At 46.1% G+C, this 27,131-nt stretch overlaps 1 protein-coding gene and 1 pseudogene across 1 annotated transcript in view; both read right to left on the reverse strand.

Moving 5' to 3' along the window:
• The window catches only part of TTLL12 (tubulin tyrosine ligase like 12), a 498,173-nt gene that overhangs the window by 100,361 nt on the left and 370,681 nt on the right, over window positions 1–27,131 (reverse strand). The window contains exon 9 of the mRNA XM_069628126.1: window positions 20,938–21,049. Coding sequence (XP_069484227.1) covers window positions 20,938–21,049 — 112 coding nt within the window. The remainder of the gene's footprint in view (window positions 1–20,937; window positions 21,050–27,131) is intronic.
• LOC138512931 (kinetochore protein Spc24-like) lies at window positions 16,029–16,797 on the reverse strand (annotated as a pseudogene).

Raw genomic sequence — 27,131 nt, forward strand, 5'->3', positions numbered from 1 at the left:
TCACTTACACTTCCAAACTGTCTTTCTCCTTTAAACCGATCACTGAGCGCTGGGTCATACTGCCCCCTCCCCCGTCAATGACGGCCCTCTCCCCAAACCCCTCCTCTGGCAGCCATCTTCAGATTTGGTAGCACGTAAAGGGCCAGTATGACCAAGAAGAGCTACAGAGGAACAGGAGGGAGGGTTCGCATGTGAATCCATGCCAGACCCATGCTAGAAAACAGTTACAGGTAAGTAACTTGTTCCTTCTCCAGCATGGGGTCTGGCATGGATTCACATGCTCATGAATAAAGAATTCACTTGTGTATAGGCGCGTTACAAATGCCATATCATATCAATACATAGCAATACATACATACACACACAACCATAGGAGGTGGCAAGGCTCAACCAAATGAATTACTCTTACGTCCGGACCAGGCACACCTTCAAGCAAACAGGTTGCGTAGCACTGCTTGGCTGACCCTCGACTCCTCTCTGGAATCCCTGTCGATGCAATACAATCTTGTCAAGGTGTGCGTAGACCTCCACGTAGCAGCCATGCAGATGTCCAGCAGGGGCCCACCAGACAGGAAACTCTGTGTGTGCCACATACAACTTCAGAGCGTGTGCCACATCCAGAGATTACAAAGTCCTTTCAGCTGGCGACAAAGGTGAGGGGAAAAAAACATAGGCAACACCAAAGGTTGGTTGAGGTGGAATTTCGACTGAACCTTTGGCATGAAGGAGCTGTGCGTCCGCAGCACCACCCTTGTATCATAGAAAGTCCGATAAGGATGCTTGCAGGACATGACCTGGATCTCACCTGCCCTCCTGGCAGAGGTGATGGCCACGAGAAAAGCGGTTTTCCACGAAAGGAACGAGAGGGGCTTGATGCATAGGCTCAAAAGGGCCTCCCCCCCAGGAGCCTAGTCAGCACATCATTGAGTTACCACACCGGGGCAGGCGCCTTCACCGGCGGGAACGATCTGAACAGTCCTTTGAGGAACTCCTTGACTAGACGGTGGGACCACAGAGAAGTCTGTCCTAGACTGGTATAGCGGGAGATAGCCGCCAGATGCACCTTGATGGAGGTGTGCGCCAGCCCCGCCTTGGCCAAAGACAAGAAGTACTGAAGAATCTGAGCATCCGTGACCCTGGGAGGGTTGATCTTCTGTGTCCGGCACCACGTTGCGAAACGTTTCCACTTGTGCCTGTAGCACTTTAAAGTCGACAACGTTATGGCCCTGGCAAGCACCTCCCTGCAGGCCGCTGGCAGCTCGAACCCTCCGAACTCTAAGGCTGCAGGAGCCAAGCCTTCAGGTTAAGCTATCCTGGGTTGTGATGCAGGATTTTGCCTCCTTCCCTGGTGAGTAGATCTGCGACCACTGGCAGCTTGACTGGAGGTGATGTTGGCCGGCTTAGAAGTTCACGACACCAAATCTGCCTCGGCCATGAGGATCATCTTGCACCGGCACAGTTTGAATTTACTTATGACTCGCAGCAAGAGCAGCAACGGAGGGAACGTGTACAGGAACACACCTTCCCATGGGAAGGCAAACGCGTCCCCCGTGCTACTCGGCTGGTAGAACCTACTGGCATCTCTGACATTTGGAGTTTGTTGCCGTTGCAAACAGGTCGATTTGGGGTCTATGCACTTTATCCTGTCGAGGCTTCCACTTGTGGCAAGAGCGTAGTTCCCTGCTTAGGGCGTCTATGATGGTGTTCTCGACTGCCCTGGGCAATGTCCCATGGCCATAATTCCTGCGCCTCTCTGGAGAACGCTGGGAATCTGGTGCCCTCCCTGCTACCTGATGTCGAACATTGTGGTGGTATTGTCCGTGAAGACCCTCACCACCTTGCCCTTGAGGGACGGAAGGAACGATTTGAGGGGCCAGAACACTGCCCGCAGCTCCAGGACATTGAGGTGGAGATCCTTCTACAGAAGCCACATGCCTCTGGCGTGGAGACGTCCGGTGTGGGTTCCCCAGCCCCCCAGGGACGAGTCCATGGTGAGGGTCTCTTGGTATGGGAGACTCTGGAAATCTGTGCCCCCGGCGATGTTGGGTCGCACGCCATACCACCTTATCGCTCGACGGAACTCCTCGTCGAGAACCATCCAGTCTGCAAAGCTTCCGGACACCTGGACCCACCAATGTGTCCAGGTATTCCTGAAGGAGCCGCATCCGCAACCTGCAGAGCCTGATCAGGTAGATACACATCATGCCGAGCAGCGACTTGATGATCTGTACCGTGGCGATCTTCTATGCCAACAGCCGTCGCACCTTGCCCAGAATGGCCGCTATTCTCTCCTCCGAGGGGGTCGCCAGGTAGGAGACCCTGTTGAGCCTGGACCCCAGGAACAGCGGGTTCTGCGATGGAATCAAGCAGGACTTCAGATAGTTCACTGAGAAACCCAGATCCGTCAGCAGCCGGGCAGTGCTGTCTATGTGTTTGACCACGATCTCCCTTGACTTGGCTCAGAGGAGCCCGTCGAGGCATGGGTACACGTGCATCCCTTGCAGACGTAGATGGGCCACCACTGGTGCCAGGCACTTCGTAAAAACCTTGAGGCCGACTTCAGTCCAAAGGGGAGGGCCTTGAATTGGTAGTGCTGTCCTTGCAGGACGAAGCGCAGGAGCTTCCGATGCTTCTTGTGAATGGGGACTTGGAAATAAGTGTACTCTAGATCCAGTGGCATCAGGAAGTCCCCTTCCTCCAGTTTGCCGAGCAAGTGTCGCAAAGTGACCAACCGGAATTTTTGGTACTTGTTTAGACACCACAGGTCGAAAATGGGCATTCAGCCAGCAGTCTTTTTACTAAGAACTATCTGGAGTAGAATCTGGAGCCCTGGAGTAGTCTTGGAACCAGCTCCATTGCCCCTTTTCTTAGCGTGGCCATACTTCCTGCAGGAGCTTAGGGATGTGCTGCTCCTGCCGGGCCAGCGGTGGTATCCGCGGACACTTCTGCTGGAAGTGTAGTGTCCGTGGGCGAATGCGTCCAACACCTATAGGTCAGTGGAGATCTTTTCCTACTCGCTGACAACGCCTGCCAGCCGGCCTCCTACGGGCGTGCATGAGTGGGGGCCCGACGTCCTGGCCAGTTCAATTCTGCTTCGGGCCTCCATGCCACCTTGGGAGCAATGACGGAAGACACCTCTGAATGCCTTGGAACGACCCCTGTAGGCCTCCTGGGTCATGAAACGGGAGGGTTGGTGGTACAAGCATGAGCCCCCACCGAAACCCAAGCCCCCACCTAAACCCTTCGACAATCTTCCAGATTTGCCTCCTGGGGCACGAAGGGAGGGCCGATGCTGCTGCAGCGTGCCTAGAGCCCAGGCCGTGTCGGTATGTCTTGATAGCCTGCAACGACTTGTCGATGGCCTTCCCAAAGAGAATGTCTGTCAAAGTCCAGGACCCTTGTCGAAAATTAGTGGTTTTCAACCAGCCACGACGACAGGGGCAGACACCGTTCCCCATCTGTCTGAACCCAGGGTCACGGTGATGGCATGGTCCGATGCCACCTCGCCCTCCTGGAGAATTTCTAGCACCTCGACCCATTTTTCATCAGGGAGAAATTCCAGCAGTGAGGCCATCGTGTGCCACAGCTCCCTGTTGTACCTGGCCAGGATTGCGAGAGCATTCGCTGCCTTGACCATTATTGCAGCTGAGTACATCACCTTTCTACCCGTGGCGTCCAGCTTCTTCCCCTTGCTGTCAGGGGGGAACGGAGACTGAAGATGGATTCGAGGACGACTTCCTTGCAGCCGCCGGGACCACCGCGTCCGGTGAGGGGTGCGATCGCAGGCACTTGGGTGCAGACCCGGCACCCTGTATTTTTTTTCCAGCCTGTCTGTGCCGAGGCAGGATTCCTCATGAGCGCCATGCTCTCATCTCAGACGTCGTCCAGGAGAGACTGTGCCAGAATGGTCTTCCTCTTCGCCTCTTGGCGCTGGTAAAGGAAACCCTCCTTTGTAGAGGAGGAGCCAAGTACCCCCCCCTCAGACTGCCCCACCTCCATTACCTATAGCGTGGGAACCAAAGTATGTGACGTATGCGTAACAATTGAACCAGCAAAGACGAGAGCGTGGACTCTGCAGTGCCAATAAGAGTACCTATACCCAAGAAGATCTGGGAGGCAACGTACCCATTGAGAAAACCGTTCCTGCATGCAAGACAATATGATGGCCATTTAAATGAGATTCGTCACACAGAGATGACGCACACAGAAGAGATGCAGAGACTAGAGGATGCAGATAGTCTATAAGTCATCAAGAAAGTATCAAGGATAAGTGACATCTTGTGATCAAGGTGAAGAAACTCATGCCACAGAAAAAGAAGATATTAAGCTAGTTTAAATGTGTATAGATGCAACAGAAATGCAAGCAGCAAAGTAATCGTGAAAGCTAGCTTCAAGCTTAATAGTAAATAGATTGTGGCAAGTGCCAATATATATAGATGCATATGGACAAGTAAAAGATGGATGTTTCCACTACGAATTATAAAGCACTGCTGAACATGAACAAGAAGGCCTCACTTCAGTGTGTCACAGTTAAAAGCAATTAAATTACAAATTAAATCTCACCAGAAGGAGTTGAATAAGCCAAGACGCCAAAGTCTTATCAAACAGGGATTGGCTGACATTGGATACACAGTCTGTGAAAGAGCATAGACTCCTGTTCAGAAGGCTTGAGCAAAAACAAAAAGACATCAGAGGACCATTTGAAAATAATATTAAATACACGAAAAGGCTTGATTTCATGCTGTCCAGTCACGTGGAAGGAGGAAGTTGGATGAGCGAGGTGGTCACACCTACGCACGAGGGTAGGCTGTGCCTGCACTCCTTAAAAATTCCCAGAGCACATTACAAACTCAAGGCCAAAAGCCAAAGCACTAATTGACACTGGACCACGGAGGTGATGATAGATTGATATATTAATTGGTGTGAAGCTAGTGTTAAAACGAGCCCACCAGCACCTGCACGTTCAGTCTGCATGCTGCTAGATGTAGGTGGAAATGTACTGACAGGGGTTAGAGGCCAACCAATTGTAGAGGACCATGTAATCAAGGATCCTATAGTTTGTGTAGCCAGTGGAACGTTGTGTATTTAGTGACGTTGATAGTGGCCATTTTGAGGGGAGGGCTTAGTTGCCCCACCTGATGTAAAGTAACCAATCACTCTCCTTCACAGTTCTATACTGATATGAAACTTATACTTAGATATTCACTTAGAGCCGATCACTTTCCTTGATAGGTTTTGTAGTTTACCATGTAGGTAATGACGCAGGTCAACACGTCATTTATGATTTTATATTATATAACCTCAGTTTCTACTAAAATGAGTCGAGTAAGAGGATCAAGCGAATGATGATGTCAGTTGTACTCCCCGTTTTAGACCTTTGATGTTAAAACGGACTTCCTTTTGCCAAACTACCCAAGTCGTCTTGATTATTGATTTATGAATAAAATCTACATCCCCATCCATCTCCAGGGTATTGCTACTCATTTTAAAGGGCTGGGCAACCCAGTTCACTTTCTTTGTTTCTTCTGGCTTCAGCTGGAACAACTAGACGCGCGGGCGACCATGGCGTGGAAACGACCCCAGTTCGCCATGGGAGAAGCTCTCAGTGGCGAGGAGACGCCGCCATCGTCCGTGTCAGTCGTTGCTGTACCCGCCCCTGTGTACCTATGGGTGGAGGTCGCGGGATGCAGTTTCCCCTTTGCCGGGGGGGCCTGGTATCACTAGGGCCAGCACCGGGGGAGCAGTCGGCATCCTCCTCTGGATCTCCGACACCAGCGTATGGAGAGTTGACAGTATGCCCAGTGACATCTCTTGGGAGGGGGGGGGCGTAGGCTTGCAGGGCCCAGCACCCAAGTAGTCTACTCTGCTGCCATTGTCCCCCTTGACGATTTCACTGTCCTCTGCGTTTCTGCCGTTCTTGTTCCCCACGTCCTCCAGGATCGTGTGAAGGGATGCCATGTCCTCTTTGTCTGAAGAAATATCTGTGCCCTGGAGCCCAATAGAGGCCTCCATTGCCCCCCTTTTTGTGTCTTGAGGAGTTGTTGGCGCCATGGTCAGGGTTGGCATCCTTCTCTCCAGTGTTTTCTCCACCAGCTTGGCTGAAGTCTCCCGCCTGGGAAGAAGGGTCACTCTGGAGTAGCAGGGGTCCCCTGTACAGGGTCAGCCTCTTTTGTCTTCGAGAGGGCGGCCGCCACCAGCTCGATTGTCGAGTATGACTGCTCCAGGACCACCTGCGCCTTCAGGGGCAAATCTGTCACCTTACCCTGCGGCTCGGTCTTCTCAGGCTTCTCCCGCAGCTTCCCGGGATTAGCAGATTTCATCTTCAAGGAGGAGTTGAAGCGATGGCTTGAGATGGAGACAGATGGCCAAGATGAGCATGCCCTGACATGGTCTGGCGCGGTGTAGGCCTGATGGCCTTCTGTCATCTTCGATGAAAACTTGACTATTCTTGCTCTTGAGCGGCAACGAAAGACAAATGGATCCCCGCTTGCCGGTCAAAGTAACGAAAGAGCACACGGCTCCGTGACAAAAAAAGTTTTACCTAAAGAGCAAAAATCATAGCTAGCTCAAAGCAAAACATGAGGACTCCCAACATTTGAATTTGCGGTACAAATCTGAAGATGGCTGCCAGATGAGGGGCTTAGGGAGAGGGCAGCCATTGGCTGGTGGCAGTATTACCCAGAGCTCAGGGATTTGTTTAAAGGAGAAAGACAGTTTATAAGTGAAAGTTAAACCGTTTTTTCTTTTACCGACGATTTCCCGACCTGACTGGGAATATTAATGAACATGTGAATCCATGCCAGACCCCATGCTGCAGAAAATTGATTGTTCTCTTTGTGTTTTGCTGGCAAATTTGGGGGGATTCCCGTATCAGCCAGTCGTCCAGGTAAGGGTACGCAGGGATTGATTCTCTGCATAGGTTCACTACCACTAGTACCTTGGTGAATACCCTTGGAGCGGAGGCTATGCCGAAGGGTAGCACCTTGAATTGGTAGTGCTGGTTCACCATCTTGAAGCGCAAGAATCTTCTGTGCGTTGGGAACATTGAAATATGACAGCATGAATCTTTCATATCCAAGTTTGCCATGTAGTCAGTCCCCCCTGTTTTAGTAGTGGGATCACTTTGTGTTGTCACGCAGAAAATTTGTGGCTTGACATAGGTTTTCTCAAGGCACAGGTCTAGTATAGGTCTCTTTTGGCACAAGGAAGTACATTGAATGAACACTCTCGTTTACCTGGTTTGCCAGGACTATTTCTATTGAGTCCTTCAGTAGTAGTGCTTTCACTTCTTCCAACAGGATGCGCGGTTCCTCCTGTGAAGCCTGCCTTTATTTTGGTGGGTGGTTGGCTGGTGTTGGGGGTAGCTCTATGCAATACCCCCTCCCCCCATCACAGTGGAAAGTACCCACTTGTCCGAAGTGATCCCCTGCCAAGCGTGTACAACTTCCTACTGGAGTGGCATGGGAGGGAACATGAGCCAGGGTCATGCGAGTCTTGGGTGCTGCAAGTATAAGTGTCCCGAGTCAGGTCCTGATGTGACGAGGCGGTAGCTTGCATGGTGTCTAGGCTGGCTTTTTTGGCAGCGGACCGAGTGACTGCTGCCCCTCTCTGTGGGGTTCCCTGATGGTTCGAGGACCTCAGGGTGATGGCCAAAGAAGTTTACAAAAAGAGGACATTCTCCTCATGACCTTGTCAAATTGTTCTGTGGTCCATTGGGACGAGCTGGGCAACACAGAGGGAGTAAGAGTAGGTGGAGGTTCTGGGAAAGGGGTCTTTTTATGATTCTTAGTCCCTGAAAGGGTGCCCTGAGGGGTAGTGTAATCCCTACTTTTAGTAGCCTGTGATTTTTTCTAACCTGGGATGTCTTAAGATTTATGATTTTTCGACGTTCGGGACTTTAGAAGGGTGCCGGGAACGTGTTTCTTAATTAACTCGCTTAACTTTGAGCTTTTTGAGCTCTTTCTGGAGGTCGTTGATGCGTCTTTCGATGCTCTGTCGTCGGCACCCGTGGACTTCCCAGATTTAGACGTAGCGTCGGAAACTGACTTTAACGTCTGTTTCGGGGGGCCTGTCGTGTGGTGATCGCGATGGCCTAGAGGACAGGGAGTGTTCGGACTGTCCACTCAACACCGCGTGTGGCTTACCAGTCAGCGATGTGGTCTACTTTGGGCCGTGGGGGATGGGCTTGGTGTGATGCAACTTGGTAGTGCTTGCGCCGCTGACTGTCGTCCCCACAGCAGAATCGCCGGACTGCCTGTTGGGGTCGGGGGCTCTCGTACAGGAATCTGATGGATCCCGATCGCCCTCTGCGTCACTTAGGATGTCAATGCTGCCATCGCTGGAGGCTCCCTCGACGTCCGTGGCGGCCTCGGCCTGCATGGCGTGGTGGGCCCAGCGCTTGGTTTTGCAGTCCTTGAGAAATAAAAATGGGAGTAATGGGGAATATGCATTCTCTTAGAGAGACTAAAATATGAACCTACCCCCACTCTCCCTACTGTGCAGGGCCGAGGCCTGTTGAGGCCTTGGAAGGCCGTAGTCAAAAATCCATCGAGACAGCAGTCACTGTCGTCGACAGATGGTCTTGTCCTTGAAGCCGTTGCCAGAGATCTTGCGGTACACTGTTGTCAAAAGGACAGAAAGAAATACTAAGAAACTTTTCATAAAGTAATGACGTCGGCCAAGAAGGAACTCTGTGATATGCATCAGATTACAATGGCAGGAAAAAACAATCCGAGGGGCCTCAACATGTGAACGACCATGGGTACAGTAGACGTCATACTAGGGATAGTATTACTGGCACGCCCTGTTGTGGTCCTTTTCTAGTTTCAATAACAAAAAATGTAATACTCTGCGGCTACCACTAGATGTCAGCCTATTCCTAGCATGTGGTCCAAGCAAATCCCCAAGCCTCAGCAATATAGTTCTAGGTTTATACTGTTCCATGAATTTGTGTTGAACTATTCAGAAAAGTATCCTGGTAACAGGGTTGGTTTTCTGAGTGATTTCTTAACAGAGTGTCACTACATGACTGACAGGGTCTACTACCCTTAAATTACTGAATGTAATTCAAAAGTAACCTGTGGTTTTACTACTCCTGAATAGGTGTGTTCTATTCTAAATATGTATAATTGGAACTGACTTACCTACAATTACTGTTATTCTGAACAAGGTTGATGCTTTGGTCTGTGTACCTTCAGCATGTGTTGTTTTTATACTATGTTTATGATTCTATGACAAAGTACTTAACACCCCAAGCCCCCAACCCAAGATTTACCCTGGTCTGCTTTTATTTATAATAAACCTTTATTTTTATAATACATCTCGCTGCAAGCGATTCTTTGGAACCCTTTGTAAGCTACAGGTTCTTTGTACTTTCCTAAAGCCCTCTCTCGCTCCCAAGATAAGCCTGGTTGCTCAGTCTACGTTACCAAATGCTCAGGTGGTACAGCCTTATACTAAGAGTGGAGTTTTGTACTGTCTCAGGTTGTATGGTTTTACTAAGCCCTTAGTTGGACTTCAAAAAAACTGTCCCGACAAGCATAAACCGGATAAATCTCCCCAACACGGACGACTTTTACTGGAGGCAAGCTGTGGAAAACTTCCTTCCACTGGACGAACCTTCTTTCGAGTGCAGGGAGAGGGAGCCGCAGTAGAAGCATGCGTGCCAATGATGGTGTGGGCCCAGGCACTCGAGGCAAAGGATGTGAGGCTCTGCCAACATGTAGTGACATCCGCAGGATGTACACAAGGCAAACACCTTACGCTGTGGCATGGGCAGAGGAAAATAAGCTGACAGCGGAAGCGGAGCAGGAAAACAAATTGAAACGTAAGTAGTGAAAAAATAAAAATCCCCACGATGTAAGTGCACCCGATCCTGACTGCACAGAGAAAAGGACTGAAGGGAGATGCGTTGGGTGGGGCCAAGGAAGGCATTCATTTTTTAGTGCTTCAAAAAGCGCTCTGGTCCTGTCCCGAAGGATGGAAAGTCCCACAAGTATGGAGGAAAGGGTACGGGACGTAGGAGTAAAATAGATTTGTTTTCGATCTTACTTGTAATGACAATCTTTCGCTTGACAAACCCATGTGCATGTTAACTGTACTTTATAGCAAGCAGCTGACCTTCTTAGTCTACTACTGAGCCCCTATTACCAAGGGAGTCTGGCTAGACTTTTGGAGTAAACCGTTCCAAGTCGACTTCTCAGACCCCTAGAGCACTAGTGGTTCTGAAAATAATAGTTTAGATGGTTATGTTCCATTTATACATACTACCAATTGAACTATATCCGTGCAAGGGTTCATAGTAATTCCTAGGGTAATGTAGCTGGGAAAATAGCTAAGGGATGTGCTTATGGTGACGGGTGCAGGGTTTAAAGGAACCAAATGCAGAAATCTTGGAATATGGCAGGCTAGAATTTTGTGGGACCAACTATTAGGAATTGTTGATTAGCAGAACGTCCCCATTATGCGTTTCTGGACATCCCAAACCCGTCCTGCCATCTCTACTAAAATGAAAAAGCTTCCAGCACACACAAAGGCCACTTGGAGATTCATTACATATCAATCCACACAGAAGCAAGGGGACTGGCTGCAGGAAATACTTCAACTTAATACCTTTCACCAGAATTAGGTTTCTCACAGCTCACACATCTGATCACATAGCTTTCTCCAAGAAGTGTTGTCATGGCTTAAAATCTTTGAAAGAAAGCCTGGCACAAGCCAGAATTAACAAAGCACATGATTCCTCAGTGCAAGCAAGCCACAGCAAAGGCATCAGATGTGGCATGCGTTGGAATGACTTTGGAGCCTGGCCCAATGACAGCTAGTCTGGAGAAACATTGGAAGAGAGCGGGACCAGCTTCCTAGCTGTAAAACAAAAAGAGGGAATATGACAGAAGCTGGCTGCAACTAAAACATATGACCCAAGGTTCTCAACACTACCAACATGTGATCAAGACCTCAAGTGACCCATCCTTGAATTAAACACTTCCTACTAGGATCTTAATTCAAACCAGTATCTCCTTCAGTAGATGCACTATCTTTATTTCCGAAATGTTTTTAAGTTAAAGAAATTGACCCATATGCAAGTACAATATTGCAGGGGAGGTTTCCTGGGCTGGTATATTGCCGCCCGGAAGTGTTAATTATGCTGCAATATTAGCAGGTCTAGGTTAGCTGCATCTTCTTATTCAGTGTCGGGGGTGGGTGGGGGTGCTTCGGTTTGTTTACATCTCTACTATGCAAGGGTACCTTCTCTACTTTGAGGTAATACACAATATTAGCAATGTATTTATTGTTTATTTGTATAGCCGCTTATACACAGGTGAATACGAGTGTTTGCCGAACATTCCTTTGCTCCCATTGAAAGCATCTAGAAGTTTGCCATTCAAGCCTTACACCAACTCAAGCTTTTTTTAAAAAAAATATCACAGTATCTAAAATTAGAACTATAGAATTTGAAAATGAACACCAGAATCTGCAGCAGTGTTTCATTAAAACCATTAGTGATGTGAAATACTAAATGGGGTATGCTCCACCACTCGATTACATAATAAGCAGGCATGTTAATTTAGCGAGATAAGCGCTCACTGAAAACATGTGCATTCAGCCTTTAGGACGCATGCTGAAATACCAGGAAGGCCAACTTTCATTAATCAAAGGTTGATAAATGAAATCTAATATTAGACATTATAGATATGGCTACAGGGTTTAGAATGGTATGGTTACGTTTCTTTGTATAGCACTTATACACAAGACAAGTGTTTCAAAGCGATTAAAGGGGTGCGGGGGCAAGTGGAGAAAAACAAGTCCTTCAGAGACCTTGAGTTTCTGAACGATAACAAGTCTGCCCAGGCAGAGTAAGTGCATACACACAATTAACAGTGTAGATAACGACAAATATGTCGGACAACGATTCTGCAGTTTTTCCAAGTGCATAGAGGCGCAAACCATGCAGGAGGGGAGACGGGGAACAACATTATCGACGATCTTCAGGCATGGTAAATTCAGATCGTGCAAGTGCAAAGCAGGTGCAGGGGGGGAGCAAGATGAATCTGACATGAATCACTATATAACAAAATATACAGGAATAACACACAGGTGGCTAACCCTGTCAAATGAACGAACTAAAGCAATCTGTACAAACTATTTTAGTACACCAAGTCCGTATTACTTCAATATTAGGAGAGGCAGGCCTTAACAGTTGCACTAGCCTTTGGAGAGTAAGAAATGAAGTGTGTGTGGAGAACGGAAGGGGCAAGCGACATTGCCTGGCAAGTGGAACATTTGTTTACCCATGATGACAGGTTTTGTTATGCAATAAGAGGAGTGGTCCCCAGGTTTTCAGTATCTGCATGGAAACCAATTGTGTACAATCTCCTGGTCAATAGAGATTTATTTTAATGCTCTTATTTAAACAACATTTCAAACTATTCTCAACAACCAATTAAGGAAAGCCACAGTAGACATTTCTGTGAATGTTTCAAGGCGAGTATACTGTGATAACATGGCAAGCTTTTTTGTGCAAGGTGGAATATATTTATTTACAGGAAAATCCACTGCGAAAAGACTGGCATGCAACTAGTTGGTTGGTTTTAAAAATTGTTATTCATATTTTAGATTCACAGTACTTCAAAAAGCAAACCCTGGTGAGACTATTTGTCATTTATAATTTGTAAAATCTGTTTAATAGAGAAAAAAAACAAACAATCAACACCAACATAAACAGCGCACGCTGGAAATCCTGTTTATTTCAGCAACATTTGGAGAGCCATCAGCCCAGGGATCACCTTGTGCCATGGCTGTACATATCATTTGGAATAAATATGCAGAAGGTAAACAGCAATTCGTATGTGTTTAGTGGCAGGACCTAGTTTGGGAAATAGAATTCTTGGTTTATGATGGTGAGAACAATTACTTCCCACTGTGCGAACCTCATGTTAAGTCCTTGATATCTGGTTATTCACCCCTCTATGATTTTGTATTTCCCCAGTGGCCAATTCTTAGATTGAGCTTCCAAAGCAAATGACTACTACAATGAAAGGCATTAACTAAAATCATACTTCTAAGAAATGCAACAACCACCTCATTTTTCAGACAGGGAAACAATTTGGTCCTGTACAAAAGAAATCCATGAAGTTCTGCAGACTACACAGTAATTGACTGCAAAATAGTGAAAGCAGCAAGCTCACAGCCATGCATGCATGTAGAAACAATGCGCTTACATCGTCAAGGGTGGCACGCTGATTGCAGATAGCTCTTGGCAGGATTTATGCCAAGCCTTGCTGAGGTTGAACAGTATTAGGACAGTTTCTCTTAAGTCCAACTAAGGGAAAGGGGGGGGGGGGGGGTCACTAGGGTCCAGTGTCCAACAAGCAGGTCAGGATAGGTTAGTAAAAGTCAGAGTTACTAAGGAAGACTGTTAGAACAAGTACTTTACTTTAGAGTTAGTTGGGGGTCCAGGGGCTTCATAGAAGACACTGTAGGATGATTCTAGCAGGGGCCTGGGTGCACTGGATGAGAGGACTCCCAATCTTAGAAAACACACCAAAACTACACAGGAATCACAAGAGACTTAAGGTTAAGTAAATACCCCCGCACAGAAGATGATTTTGCAGCAGGACGACTTCAGGATCTGCAGCCAAAAACCTGTTTGTTGAATTCCTTCATCAAGAAGACAGGACACTGGAAGGGCTTTTGCAGCAAGGATCACAGGGAAGGCTCTAGGCAAGGTTTTCCTCACGGCTGGATGTGGTTCTGTGGATTTGGCGCCTTTTTCAGGAGCACAGAAGACATAATATCGCTGGTCGGATTCTCGTCGTTTGCAAGGTCCAGCACTCTGGGGAAGGGACTTTTTGGACTGGAATCGTGCCTTTGGATGCCCCCGAAGTATCAGCAAGATTTTGAATTCGGAAGACTGCACCGCACAATGGCTCAAGGTCTCAGGCTATTGGGTATTGCAGCCCCGCAAGGTCGTAGCATGGCGTGGGATGGCTCAAGATGCAGGTCTTCGAGTCTAGTGGGTCCCACCCGGCTCTGGGTTGTCATTTTTGGAGTCCCCAGGTGTATTGGGAGGAAGGGCTACAGCAGGCTCTGTTACAGAGCAGGCTCTCCGGTTGCTGGAAATCGTTTTAGCCACGATTTTCTCATCTTACTCTTTGGTTCCAGTGGTCAAATACCTATTCAGCTGCCGGGTTTGGACTTTTATGTAGGAACCCAGCCAATCAAACAGCCTTGCAACATTCAAACTTGAGGGGAGGAGGGGTTGGCAATGCTTTCCGGACAGCCAGCCTCCCAGTTGGAACTGCAATCTTGCACTCAGCCTGGAAGACAAAGGGCTGCAGAGTTTTGGATACCCCCCCCCCTCGCTTCCTGCCTTCACAGATACTCGTGAGCCTTGGCGGTTAGTCCAAAGGACTCCCGCCGAAGATAAAAATCACACAAAGGAATGTCCCGGCCTGGATGTCAGGGGAAGGAAGAGGAACAGACAGGGAACACTAAAATGGTGAAACAACAAGACAAGGGCATTTTGGTAAAATAAGCACCTATGGGTGCCTTTACCGGGCTGTGCAAACAGCCCGCGGTAAAGGTGCACCAAAACGATAAAAATGTTCACTGCCACCAGCCATTAAAGTTAACTATATCCTTGTAATATAAATGTTACATTTAAAATGAGACAGGGGATACTCGGTATCTCCCCAGCACTCCACATAAGGTGGGGGAGCTGGTCTCGCCTAATAAAATGTAAGACAGATCCAAAGATCCTTTCTACCCTTGGGAACTGTATTTCACACAAGGTTCGCCAGAGAAAGTTAAAAGGGGAGCCCCCTCGGGCAACCCAGCAACAATAGGCACTTATTGCCATAAAGTTGTCAAAGACACAGTGGAGGGTCTTTTTTTTAATGAAACATACATTTATTGTGTAGCTTTTCATAGAACGCCAGTAGCCGTTTCAGGGCAATTGACAAGCAGCAGCAGATAAAAAAAAAAGCAATAAAACACTCAGAAAACACATGAATCTTTAGAAGGATGAATGGCTGGTTATTCTTGTCTTGGAGGTTTTCTGGGCATCTTCAGAGAGAGGCTCCCAACATAAGGGAAATACAACGGAAGGATTTGGGAACCAAGCAGTCATTGAAATTGTGAACCTTTTGCCGATGGGGAGCCAATGAGGCGAATTGTGACCCTGCTTGATGTGTTGATTTTTGAGCATTTTGAGGATTGTAACACAGGTTGCACAATTCAACAATTTGAGGTTTTGTGAGGGCATTTGTGGATAGTACAACAAAGACTATTGTACTAATGCAATGCAGATCCAACAGAGAACCATATTGGTGTATTCAGTAATAAAGACGGGGAAAGACAGAGGCTGCATCATTTGGCCCTGCAGATGTTGTGGACTAAAGCCCCCAGGGAAAGGGGAATTGTAATCAAAAACATCTGGAAAACTGCAGTCTGCAGACACCATCGGATAGGAAGAATTGTTTTTAACATTTGTATCTTGAAGATGACAAGGGCAAGGGGTGGAAACTTTCAGGGCTGGGTTGGAAGAGGCAACCACATTTGTAAGGCTAGGCACAGGTAGAAAATAGGGGACGTCAATAGAAGGAAATGTGCAATATTTAAAGAAGGCCAATTATTTTTCTTCATGCAGTTGAGGCGGTCATCCGTCAAGATCTTGATTTACACACAAGTAGACTGTCATCAGAATAGGGTTCAAACTGGAGGTTATAATTTCACTGGATGTCAACCAAGGTTGCAATCTAAATGTTCAAAAGAAATGGATAAACTTTGTTTGGAGATTGAGGACACCACAATTCACAGGAGATATGTAATTAACTAAGATGTCAAGTTTGGTGGTGTACGAGTTGTCAAAAATGAAGCTTGAACAAATTGCATGCCAAAATGTTGGTGCCAGCAATTAAGGACTCTTTCATGCAATGCTCACTCCCAAGGTCTGTGCAGAGGAACCTAAAACCAGTACCTTAATTCCACTAAGCCTCCAAGGCAAAGTACTGGGTTCTTCGTAAGTCAGTCCATCAGCACTTAACCACAATTCAGTTTATTAGTAAATACATCATTGGTTAGAAGGGGCTTCTTTGGAGGGAGAGTGCTAGGGGCTTAATGTGGAAACATTCATTGTACATGTCCTTCATTTTGGCTAGACTACCAGTCTGTTAGAATCAAACTCCAGAGGTAATTGCTGAAGAAGGCTTTGCTGTGCTGGGTGGCATCTACGTTGATGGGTTGAGCTACCTCTCCGCCGTAGTGTATGCCCTTAATGAGTGTGGGCTCTGCGCTGTAATCCCAGTTGATTTTTGTGACCTTGTGGTAGAGCTGTGCCAAGTACCGTGCAGAGGGAATCACTTCAGTTGTGTCTTCATCCACTTCTTCCTGCATCTGCAGCATTTCAGCCTCCAATGCCATCAGTTCCTCCAGCTCTTTTGTCAAAAATGTGATGTCTGTCTGCAGGCTGGCGTTCTGCTCGCCCACCTGGTGCAATTCCTGCTCAATTTTGCAAAGTTGAGACATGCACTGCTGCCTCTCGTCGGCACAGTCCACTCATTTCTGGGCAGCTTCTTTTTCCAAATTTAATAGATCTTTTATAATCTCAGCTGTGGATACTTTGGTCTCCAAGAGCTTGTCCACGATCAAATCCTGCATATCAAAGGTTTTCTGAAAGTTAAGGTTCCCAGGATTCAGCATCTTGATCTCATGGCTCACCTCCATCATTTCTTTCATCTGTCCCCCAAACATGGTTGGTTCCATGTACAGATCGATTAAAGGGAACTGATGCTGCCTGGAAACGCACGTTTCAGGCAAAGCCCGCCTTCACTTCTGCATCACGTGGGTTTCAAGGACCACTTCATTACCCACAGTGGAGTGTCTTAAAAAGGACACCCATAAAATGAGTAAAAGATTCTGAGAGTGGGAATCTTTTCCCACACACAGAGGTTAAAGGAAAAATAATCCACCAGTAAAAGCACAAAGTTCTGGGGTTGACACAGGTCAGGAAGATTATTATATCATTGCAATTCAAATCTTACCAACAAACAATACAACACTGTTTCCATAATGCAAATAAATACAGTGTGCAGGGCTGACTGACACTGAAGAAGAGGAAGTTATTTAATACTCGCCAGGTTACTATGCACCAGATAGTGTGCTGAGGCAACAAAATATAAACTCAAGAAATTAATGTCAGCTGGATAGAGGAATTATCAGTGGAGTCTGTCTGAGGCATTTAAATGTTACATTAGTGGTATGTTGGTTGACCTTTCAAGTAAAACAGTAAAAGATGAGAGGGTTAGGTTATTAGAGGAGGAAGTGGATAATACTGAAACGGAAACTCAATGCATGGTGAATTCAACTACAGAATTACATCCAGAATTAAAACTAGAGAAAAAGCATTTGGAAAAAGCATAGGCCAATATTCAGAACGATATGAAATTACTATGAGGGTGGTGAGAAGTGTGATCGGCTACTCGCACATCGTCTGAGGGTCATGGAAAGTGAGAGAACGGTCACTGCAATTATAGGATTAGGAGGAATAACCACTTTAAACCAACTGCAATTAACAAGGAATTTAGAGAATATTACTCGCGATTGTATTCTGAGGTGGAAACGAATGGTGAACATTTAAATGATTACACTGAAGAATGTTCTTTGAAGAAAATAAACAATGAAAAGAGAATAAGTTTAGAAGCTGAACTTAGCGTGGAGGAACAAGAGAGCTGCTTATCGCCTAAATGTAGGGAAATGCCCAAGTGCAGATGGCCTACCAGCGGAATTGTACACAATTATGCCATATATGGTGTATGATCTATTGCTTGCGATGCTGCTTTCATCAAAGAAAAGGGTTTCTCCCATCAAAGACTAAGCATGCCTCTATTTCACTATCTCTGAAGAACAGCAGGCCCCCATTGGAATTTAGTAGCTATAGACCAATAAGCCCAATTAACACGGACAATAACATTTTAGCAAAGGCGCTGGCTATAGAATTGGAGAACATGTTATCTGAGATTATTGACTTGGCCAGATGGGCTTTATCAAGGGGAGGCATACATCAGAGAACATCCGCAGGCTGATTCTGACCTTGTATGTGAGTCAGAAATGACCAGATGTGGTGGTCTCGTCTCCAGATACAGAGAAGGCATTTGACTGCATAGAATGCAACTTCCTGCAAAAGGCGGTTTTGGATTAGGTGAAACTGGTTCAGTGAATACAGCTGTTATATTCTAGATCCACAGCTAGTGTGAATATGAATGGTCTGTCATCCAATAGCTTTGAGCTAGGAAGAGGAACATGACAGGGATGTCCACTATCACTGTTGCTATTCGTCCTTGCAATGGAACCTTTAGCAGAAAGGATCAGACGGGACCAACTAATCAAAGGAGTCCAAAGCATCACAAAAGCTGTGGTGATACGCAGATGACCTGCTATTGGTGACTCGTGATGTGGAGACATCGTTTTTAGTAGTAATGTGACAAATCAATACTTTTCACGAATTCTCAGGATACAAGATAAACTGGTCGAAATCAGAAGCCATGGCAGCATTGGAGGGATGTACAAGTCTGATAAATTCAAACTATGGCTTCAGTTGGTGCCCTGAGAGAATGAAATAATTAGGTGTCTGGTTAACTAGAGATATGGGGGGGAAGAGTTGAGGCTATTAAGATGACTAAGGCTCTGTGCATAAATTACATCCAGAGTAGGGTTCCGTTGACTATAACGAAAAAAGAAATGAAAAAAATTAGATAATATGGTTCAGTCTTTCCTATGGGAAGGAAAAGAACCCTGATTGAAGTTATGGAAGCATCAGCTGCTGGCAGATGGAGGTGGTTTGGGAGTAACAGACTTTAAAATCTATCATTTGGCTTTCACAGCAAGACACCCGTTTCCCTTCATTGAGGATTGTACGGATGTTTGGACAAGCAGAGACTCGTAGATGTACGCGCCTCTTACACCGAAAGCACGTCTGACATCAGTAGATGGAAATGGATTTAAATCTTCTCTGCTTATCAAATTCTTAAGGGAGTGTTGGCACAGTCTTCTCGTGAAGCTGACCAAAGGGAATGTGTTTTGCTCAAATAATTCATCATTATGGCTCAACCCAGAGCTCGAGTTAAATAGGAAACCAATGTTCCGGGTAAATTGGTTTCTTTGTGGTGTCTGATAGTTTGGAGACTTGATTAAAGACCAACAATGGATCACTTAATACTTTGGTTGCTGAAAAAGAGATGGAAGAGTGTTCATATGCAGACTATTTGAAACTAAAGAGGACAATTGGTGAAAGAGTCCCAGATGAAAGCTAAGACTGTTCAGAATGGCTGGAAGAGTTCAATATGCCTGGTCATATTTCTTCAAAGGTCTACAAACACTTGATTAAATACAAGGAGGTTAATGAAGAGCTACTCGGAAAATGGTCAGAAGCAACTGGTTCAGAGAGGCGTGTAGATGGGAAATTTTCGTAGGAATGAGAGTATGACATTGCTAAACCTTGGCGAAAGCGCAAGGCAGATTAAGATCTTAAACAGTATACTGGATTCGCTTAAACTACATGCAAGGGGTTTGTTAGCGTCTGAGGCATGCTGGAGATGCAAACACATGGAGGGCTCATTTGAACATATGATGTGGGATTACAGCACTTTGAGGGTATCTTGGAAAGAAATTGTAATAAACATGGCATCATTGATGGCAAAAGAAATATTGCAAGAATGGAAAAATTAGCAAGCACCATATATGCCCACATAATAATAATAATTTGGCATTTATATAGCGCTACAAACCCTCAGGTATCTGAGCGCTGCTTATTATTATCCACGGTGTGTGGTGCATGGCTGATCGATATGTATCGAATGTCATTAAAGGAGAGGTCGATTATGTACAGGAATAAGAAGCTTAACCTATATGTTAGAATTTGGGGGAGGTTTTTGGAGTTGTTCTGATTGTTCTGTTTCGATACATGTAATCCAGAATCTGGACATTGTTCAAAGGTTGATACATGATCATCGAAATTAGACTATCAACATGGGAAGCCTTAAGATGTTAATGGTCTTACTGTACACTGCATCTGTGGGGGCTTTATGTATTTGTGAAAATGTCTTTGCCTTGTACTCTATGAAAGTTAATATAAAAAATAGAAAAGAAAATTAATGTCACCTTGACCTAGAGTAAGGATTGCTCATTTGGTAGTACAAAACTGTATTCAGTCAATGCTGGTGGAATAACATTGGCTAGGTATGACTGGCGAGGTTGCAATCAGCGTAGCGAAAATGCCCCACGAAACCTTGGGCCTCTAGTAACTCAATATGCTAAAGGTGGAAAGGAAGGCGGGTTTAAGGTTAACTAGCTTCAGCCACATCTCGATTCTCATACTGCTCCATGTATCAAATTAATTACAGTACAGGACACTAAAGTTACTTTTCCTTCCTGCCTAAATACTAATCAGTGTAGCCCATTAAAAAAAGTCTTCCGACTACAATAATCCAATCTAGAAACTTGTAAACGGGAAGTCACAGCATGCATGGATTGCAGTGAATAACTTCGAAGCCCTTTTGCTATATAGACAATTATAGTATCTACATGTATACTATGTTGCCTTTTTAGTTTACCAGATAGATCAATGGCCATACAGTGCAGAAAGCGTTGGCTTAATAACCCATGTTTATATAAGGAAAAAGCTAATGACAGAAAAAAAAGCTGCTTGTCCAAACAAACAGAAGTGTTCGAGCTAGAATACAAATGCAGGACCACAAATGGAGACACCACATGGTACCGAGACCTTGAGACCTAAACCATCTATTACTTCTAAATTTGGTGTTTGGTATTTGCTACTAGTATTTTGCTACTAGTATTTGCTTCAGTGATGTGTTCATAAGGGCAAACTTAAAGCTCAAATTAATATTTTATTAAACCATTAAGAAGCAAAAACATGCATACCTTCGGCATGCTTTCTCTCTGTCTGATGATGCATGCAAGGCTGTTGGTGACGTGCGTGTCCAAGCTTCTGGCCAAGTTCCAGGGCTTGCAGATCCAATGATTGTCTTCTCCCCTAAGAAATAAATGATTATAGTGAAGGCGGTCATGCTGGCTGAAATCAGTACAGGATTGGAAGGCGGTTCACAGCTGTGCTCACAGTTCAGATCTGCATTTGGTAAGTGGCTCCCAGTGATAAAAACGCAAATAGTGTAAAGAGGTTTATCTAATGTTTATATAAATCAAAGTCAATCTACTAGCTTAGGTAGTCAATGTTTCACAAGCCAGTCCTTACTCTTATTCCTCTTTTTAGGCAAGGTTGGCACAGGTTTTTGTTAATTCGTTCATCACAATGGTATACATTTTGACTTTATATTTGGATGTTATGGTGAAAAACACTACATTTTCCATTAATTTTACTTTTCCTTCTATTACAGATAACAATATTTCGGGGCAGTTGAAAAAGAAAATGCTACTCACCGTGGTAAGTATGTACACTGAGTCCATAGACCCCTTTCCAGTACACTTATGTGGTTATTTCCTCCTTGATGAAGAGGCCAAAACATTATTAGGGTTAGGTGTATAGAGGAAAGGGGCCTCAGGACTAAGAGTACAACAGCCATTAGGGTATTTCATGTTCTTATTCGCACATGCCATCTTTTTACTCCATACATACAGCAGGACAACAAGCATTATTCCCCGCCCCCCTCCATTGGGTGGAAAAAGCACACTTGGCAAAAAGTACCTTGTGGATAGCTTGACCAAACCCAATTTTAGACCTAGCACTGGTGTTCCTATAGTAATGTTTGCAAAATGCCAGGGAGAAGCCTGGGTGGCCACTTTGCTCACCACGTCACACAGGACATTCCTCAGACAAGCAAGCACCTGAACCATACGAGTTTGAAGACATTTAGGGAGAGCCTTGTGCTGCAGTCCTTGATGTCCTTTGACACACAAAAAGGCAATAGAAGACTTGGAAGCCTTCCTACCTGGTTGTAAATGACCATACGTCACAAATAGGTTATCGTTTCTAAAGGTTTTAGTCCTATCCAAATAAAACTAAAGAGCCTGGAAAATGCATGACGAGTCAAGAGTCTGTTCTGCCTCTGACTGAGGAGAGGAAAAGAACATGGGCAGTTTGACCTCTTGGTTGATGAGGCCAAAAGGAAGCCACTTTTGGATGATGGCCTGGGTGTGTCCATAGAACAACATATCTCTAGGATATTCTAATGTAGGACTCGGTGAGCAAGCCTGAACCTCACAGATGAACCTAGCAGACAACACCACCACTATGGCTGTATTGCCAGTTGCTCGTTTACTGCTAGCTGAGGCAATGGCGCGAAAGGTTTATGCGACAAAGCAGACATGATTTTCAAGTCCCATACTTCATGAAGTGGCTTGCACAAGCAAAAATAAGCTTGCCAGTCACACTTAATCACTGGACTAGAAGTTGTAGATCGCAACAGCCCCCAAGTAAGTGTGGCACAGGACAATCTTTAAACCCGATGTATGTAGTGTTTTTCTAAACCAACACTGGTGTGGTATATATATGTATTTAACAAGGTTAATGTGCAATGAGATTGAGAACTATCCAACCCAACCGCAACACAGAATATACAAATGTTGGAACCATCAAGGTTTAGTATTAACATAAGGCCATGGCTAGTGGCCCGGCAGAGTTTTAAAATACAATGGGCATGGCCGAACGCCATGCCCACTGCCAGGGCCTAAGGCGCTGGCTAGTGGGCCCACAAGACATGTATATGAGGATGTGACCACCTAGTGGGAGGAAAAGCAACATGTTGGGGGAACATATATATAGTGTGGGCATGGCACGTAAATCTAAATATGGTACAACAAAAACCTTGTAATTCACTGAAAAAACCTTAAAGGTGAAGTTACGTTTGTTAGATGACATTTTCACATCAATGATAAACCTTCCTGACCTATGCCAACCCCAGCACATTTTGCTGGACTGGTAGATTATTTTTCTCTATACCTCATTGAGTGGGAACCTTTTTCTATACACACAGTCTATTAATCTTTTTTATGGGTGTCATTTTTAAGACTCTCCATAGTGGCTGTTTAATTTTATCCTCCGACAACCTTTGGCGCAAACTGCCTATTGTTGCTGGGTTGCCCTGGGGGCTCCCCTTTTAGCTTTCTCTGGCTAACCTTGTGAGAACTGCAGTTCCCAAGGGTAAAAAAAATCTTTGGATCCCTTCTACATTTCATTATGTGAGACCGGCACCCCCCACCCCCCACCACCTCCCCCACCTTATGTGGAGTGCTGGGGAGATACTGGGTATCCCCTTTCTCATGCTAAACCTAACATTGTTACAAGGACAACCTTTTGGTGCACCTTTACTACGGGCTGTTTCCACGGCCCTGTGCTCATTTTACCAAAAAAGCCCTGGTTTTCTTTTTTCACCATTCCACATTCCTTGTCCTTTCTTGTTCCTTCCACTGACATCCAGGGTGAGAAAATCCTTTGTGTTAACTTTATCTTCCGTGAGAGTCCTTTGGATTCCCTGCCCAGGCTCCAGAGTGCAGAGTGTTTGTGAAAGCAGGAAGCGAGGAGGGAGGAGTCCAAACCTCTGCACCCCTTTGTCTTCCAGCCTGCCTGGGAGAATCCAGTTCAAAATGGGAGGCTGGCTGTCCTAAAAGGCCAATCGCGTGTGAGAAGCTTCTCGCGCACCCCTGAAATACACGCGCCCAGGCCAATCGCGTGTGGAACTTCTCGCGCAACCCTGAAATACACACGCCCAGGCCAATTGCGTGTGGAACTTCTCACGCACCCCTGTAATACACGATCGCGTGTGTACCCACCCGCGCACCCCTGAAATACACGCACCCAGACCATTCGCGTGTAATACTTCACGCAAGCGCAGCCCTTTGCGATGGTTTTGCGATCTTGATGGCTTTTCCTTGCGTGAGGGCGTTCTTGGGGGCGTAACTGGCGCTGATGCACGGTCGCTGCGCCACTCTGCGCCACGTCTGCTTTTGGAGGTGGGAATCCATGAATACGCTGTGCGCGGAAATTGATTTTATCGCACGCGGCTGGCGCACACATTCGCACGGGCACGCTGTGCGCCAGCCGCGTGCGCCACTTTTGTGCGAAATTCTATGAATTACCCTGTAAGTGTTCAAAGGTTACATAATTGTAAAAAGTTGGTTGGCAACTAACTCAAAGGCTCTTACCTTGAATATGTGTTCCACTATTCTGAAAAGTATATATAAGGTTAAGTTACTCACCTGTGAATTGGTTGTGCCCTTTCCCTAAAAGTAATGTTGTTGGTTTCACTTTAGTATTCCTGGTAGGATATACATTTACAAGTGCCCTGTTAGGGAGAATTCTCAGAAATGCACCAATTCCCCTTCTGCCTCATAGACCCCCAGCTTTTTGCTGGACTTTAGGACTTCTTTTCTCATGTAATTCTAATGTGATTTATTCTGTGCTCCTTTTGACTTTGGAGTCTGACAAACCCCATAGGCATCATCTTCACATGGTATCAAACATCACCTTTAGTGCAGTGGCAGAGGGAAGTCTTGTTTAAATACCTTCTCTTGGTGAAACTACTGTTTCCAAGAGCAGTAAAGTGAAATTGACTTTACTTACATTTTGTAACTTTCTAAACCCAGCACACCCGATCTTACCAAAGGGTGCTGGAGGGGTTACTTAGTATCCCCTTTGTCTAGTATCTCATGTAACATGTTTAGGTTAACCTTTCTACAATTAATGGCTGGTGGCAGTGGTTTACTTTTGACTACAATTGTGCTTTTACCGCAGGCTGCATTCACAGCCACAGTAAGGCACCAATGGGTACCCATTTCGTCAAAATGGCCCTGGTCTTTTTTTGCCATTTTCTGTTAGAAAGGTCCTTCTTGGGATTTACTCTGCGCGCCAAACCAGGTTTGGTCTCTTTGTTCTTTTTGTCTTTGGCGGGATTCAAGATTGAAGCCCGCCTCTGGCTCCAGTATGTCTGGCGGGGGCAGGAAGTGAGGGAGGTACTCCGGCAAGGACAGCCACCTTGCTGTGTGATTGACAGCTAGGCTGGAACGAATGGGACAAACTTGCATAAAAAGGCGATGCTTTTTATCTTGGAAGGCAGAGTCGACCACTGGACGAAGGAATCCGAAGAAGAACTTGGAAGCAACACCTGCTGAAACTCCTGGACCTTTGGTTTGCCTGGTGAAGCCCTGCTGCTGTGCTGAAGCTCCAAATTTGCCTCAACTAGAGAAGCCCTGCAAGGACGACTTCTCCCTTTGAGTTGGTGGGAACAACCAACTACAAAGTAAGCCTATCTGGACATCCTCTCAAAACTGGTTGCATTTCCACTGCTGCTGCTTCTGATGGAACCGAAGAGCCAGGAGAGGAACATCAAATTGTGTGTTGCTTTTTAAAAAAAAAACGATTGAATTTTACAACATATTTAAAGCATTCCCCCAACATATCCTTCCTCCCCCCTTGCCCCCGAGGTAACAAGCATTCAGTTCCTGGTTTGCCTTTCTTCATTGTAGGTCTAGCAGTCTCAGACGCTGCAGGCACCACATCACCCTAAAATCGTCCTTAAGAAAAGTCATCATTTCCCCCCAATCCGCAGCAAAGTTCTGTACCTTATTGTCCATGGCATACCTTGCCCATTCCAGAGCTATTTCCCAGATCTTCCATAGCAAATCTTGAATCGTGGGGGCCTCCGTGCATTTCCATCTTTGGGCTATTATTATAGCCGCCAATGTTAGTATCAATTTCGCGTACTTCCTCGCCCTGGGTTCCCCCACTCTCGAGGCTAGTGCCTAGGAGGATCTGTACCCGCGTTCTTCCATCTCCAGGGCCAAAGGCCTGTTCCTGCGCCCTCTATACCTCCCCCCAGAATGGTTCGATCTTTGGACATTTTCACCGAATGTGCTCCGCTGTGCACACCAATCCACAGCCCCTCCCCGATGTTCCTGGGAAAATCTTATGGAGGGCGGCCAGGGTATAGTGCCACCCGAGCAATATCTTATACCACACCTCTTGCAGTTGGGAAGCTTTTGCCAATTTGGGTATTTTCCTCCACAGCCTCTCCCATTCTGCCCTTCCAATTGCCCTCCCCTCGACACGTTCCCATTTCTGCATATATGCCCACTGGTGGCCTGCATTCGTGCTATCCAGAATCTTATAAAGATTGGAAGTGAGGCCCTTTGTTCTGTCATTGGACAGAAGAAAGCTTTCAAATTTCGTTGGCCGCCATTCTAACCCCCGGGTGTAACACCCAGTGTCGTATCTGTGCATACCTTAATCTTTACCCCTCTTGTATTGCATATTCCCGCTTACAGTCCTCAAATGACAGCAATTCCCCTCAGAAAATATCGCACAGCCTCCCTCCTGCCAACGCGTAAATGCCCCTTTCTCCAATCCCAGTGTGAAGTCCCTGTTGCCAAAAATAGGAGTGAAAGGCGACGGAAATGTCGTTATCCCCTTGGATCCCGCCAATTTGTCCCATGTGTCTGCCATGAGCTTAGTTCTAGAGCTCTCGTAAAGATGTCTAGGTCTGTGCGGTTTAGGCAGCCATAAGACTTCCGCCAGATTGCGATGGGCAACCGCCCTATCCATCTTCACCCATAGCTTGTCTTGCATACCCTCTTCTCCCTTCAACCATTCCCTAATGACCCGGAGCTGCGTTGCTTCATAATACCGCCTAAAATTCGGTAATGCCAGGCCTCCCTCACCCCTGGGTGCCATCAATAAGCGGTTGCCCACCCTAGCTCTTTTCCCTTCCCATAAGAATCCATTAGTCAACGTTCACAATTCCCTAAAGAAGCTCGGGGGTATCGGCTGCGGGATTGCTTGAAATAAGTACAGCAATCTCGGGAGTGTGACCATCTTAACTGCAGCAATCCGACCCAACCACGAAACCCTGAGCCATCTCCATCTCTGGAAGTCTCTTAATTTCCTTCAGAACTGGGGGGTAATTGGCCGTATACCAACCTGGCAGGGTTGCTGTGATCCTAACTCCTATATATCTAACCCCTCCCGGGCTCCATATAAAAGGAGTGCTTGCCTTCAGCATGTCTCGTTCCCCTGCCCTTAACGTAGGATTCAAGATTTCAGATTTGTTAGCATTAATCATTAGCCCTGAGACCTCTCCAAACTCCTCCAACAGGGTTGTGCTAGC

Source organism: Ambystoma mexicanum, chromosome 12 (assembly GCF_040938575.1).
Source record: "Ambystoma mexicanum isolate Mex_15411 chromosome 12, UKY_AmexF1_1, whole genome shotgun sequence".
Taxonomy (NCBI): domain Eukaryota; kingdom Metazoa; phylum Chordata; class Amphibia; order Caudata; family Ambystomatidae; genus Ambystoma; species Ambystoma mexicanum.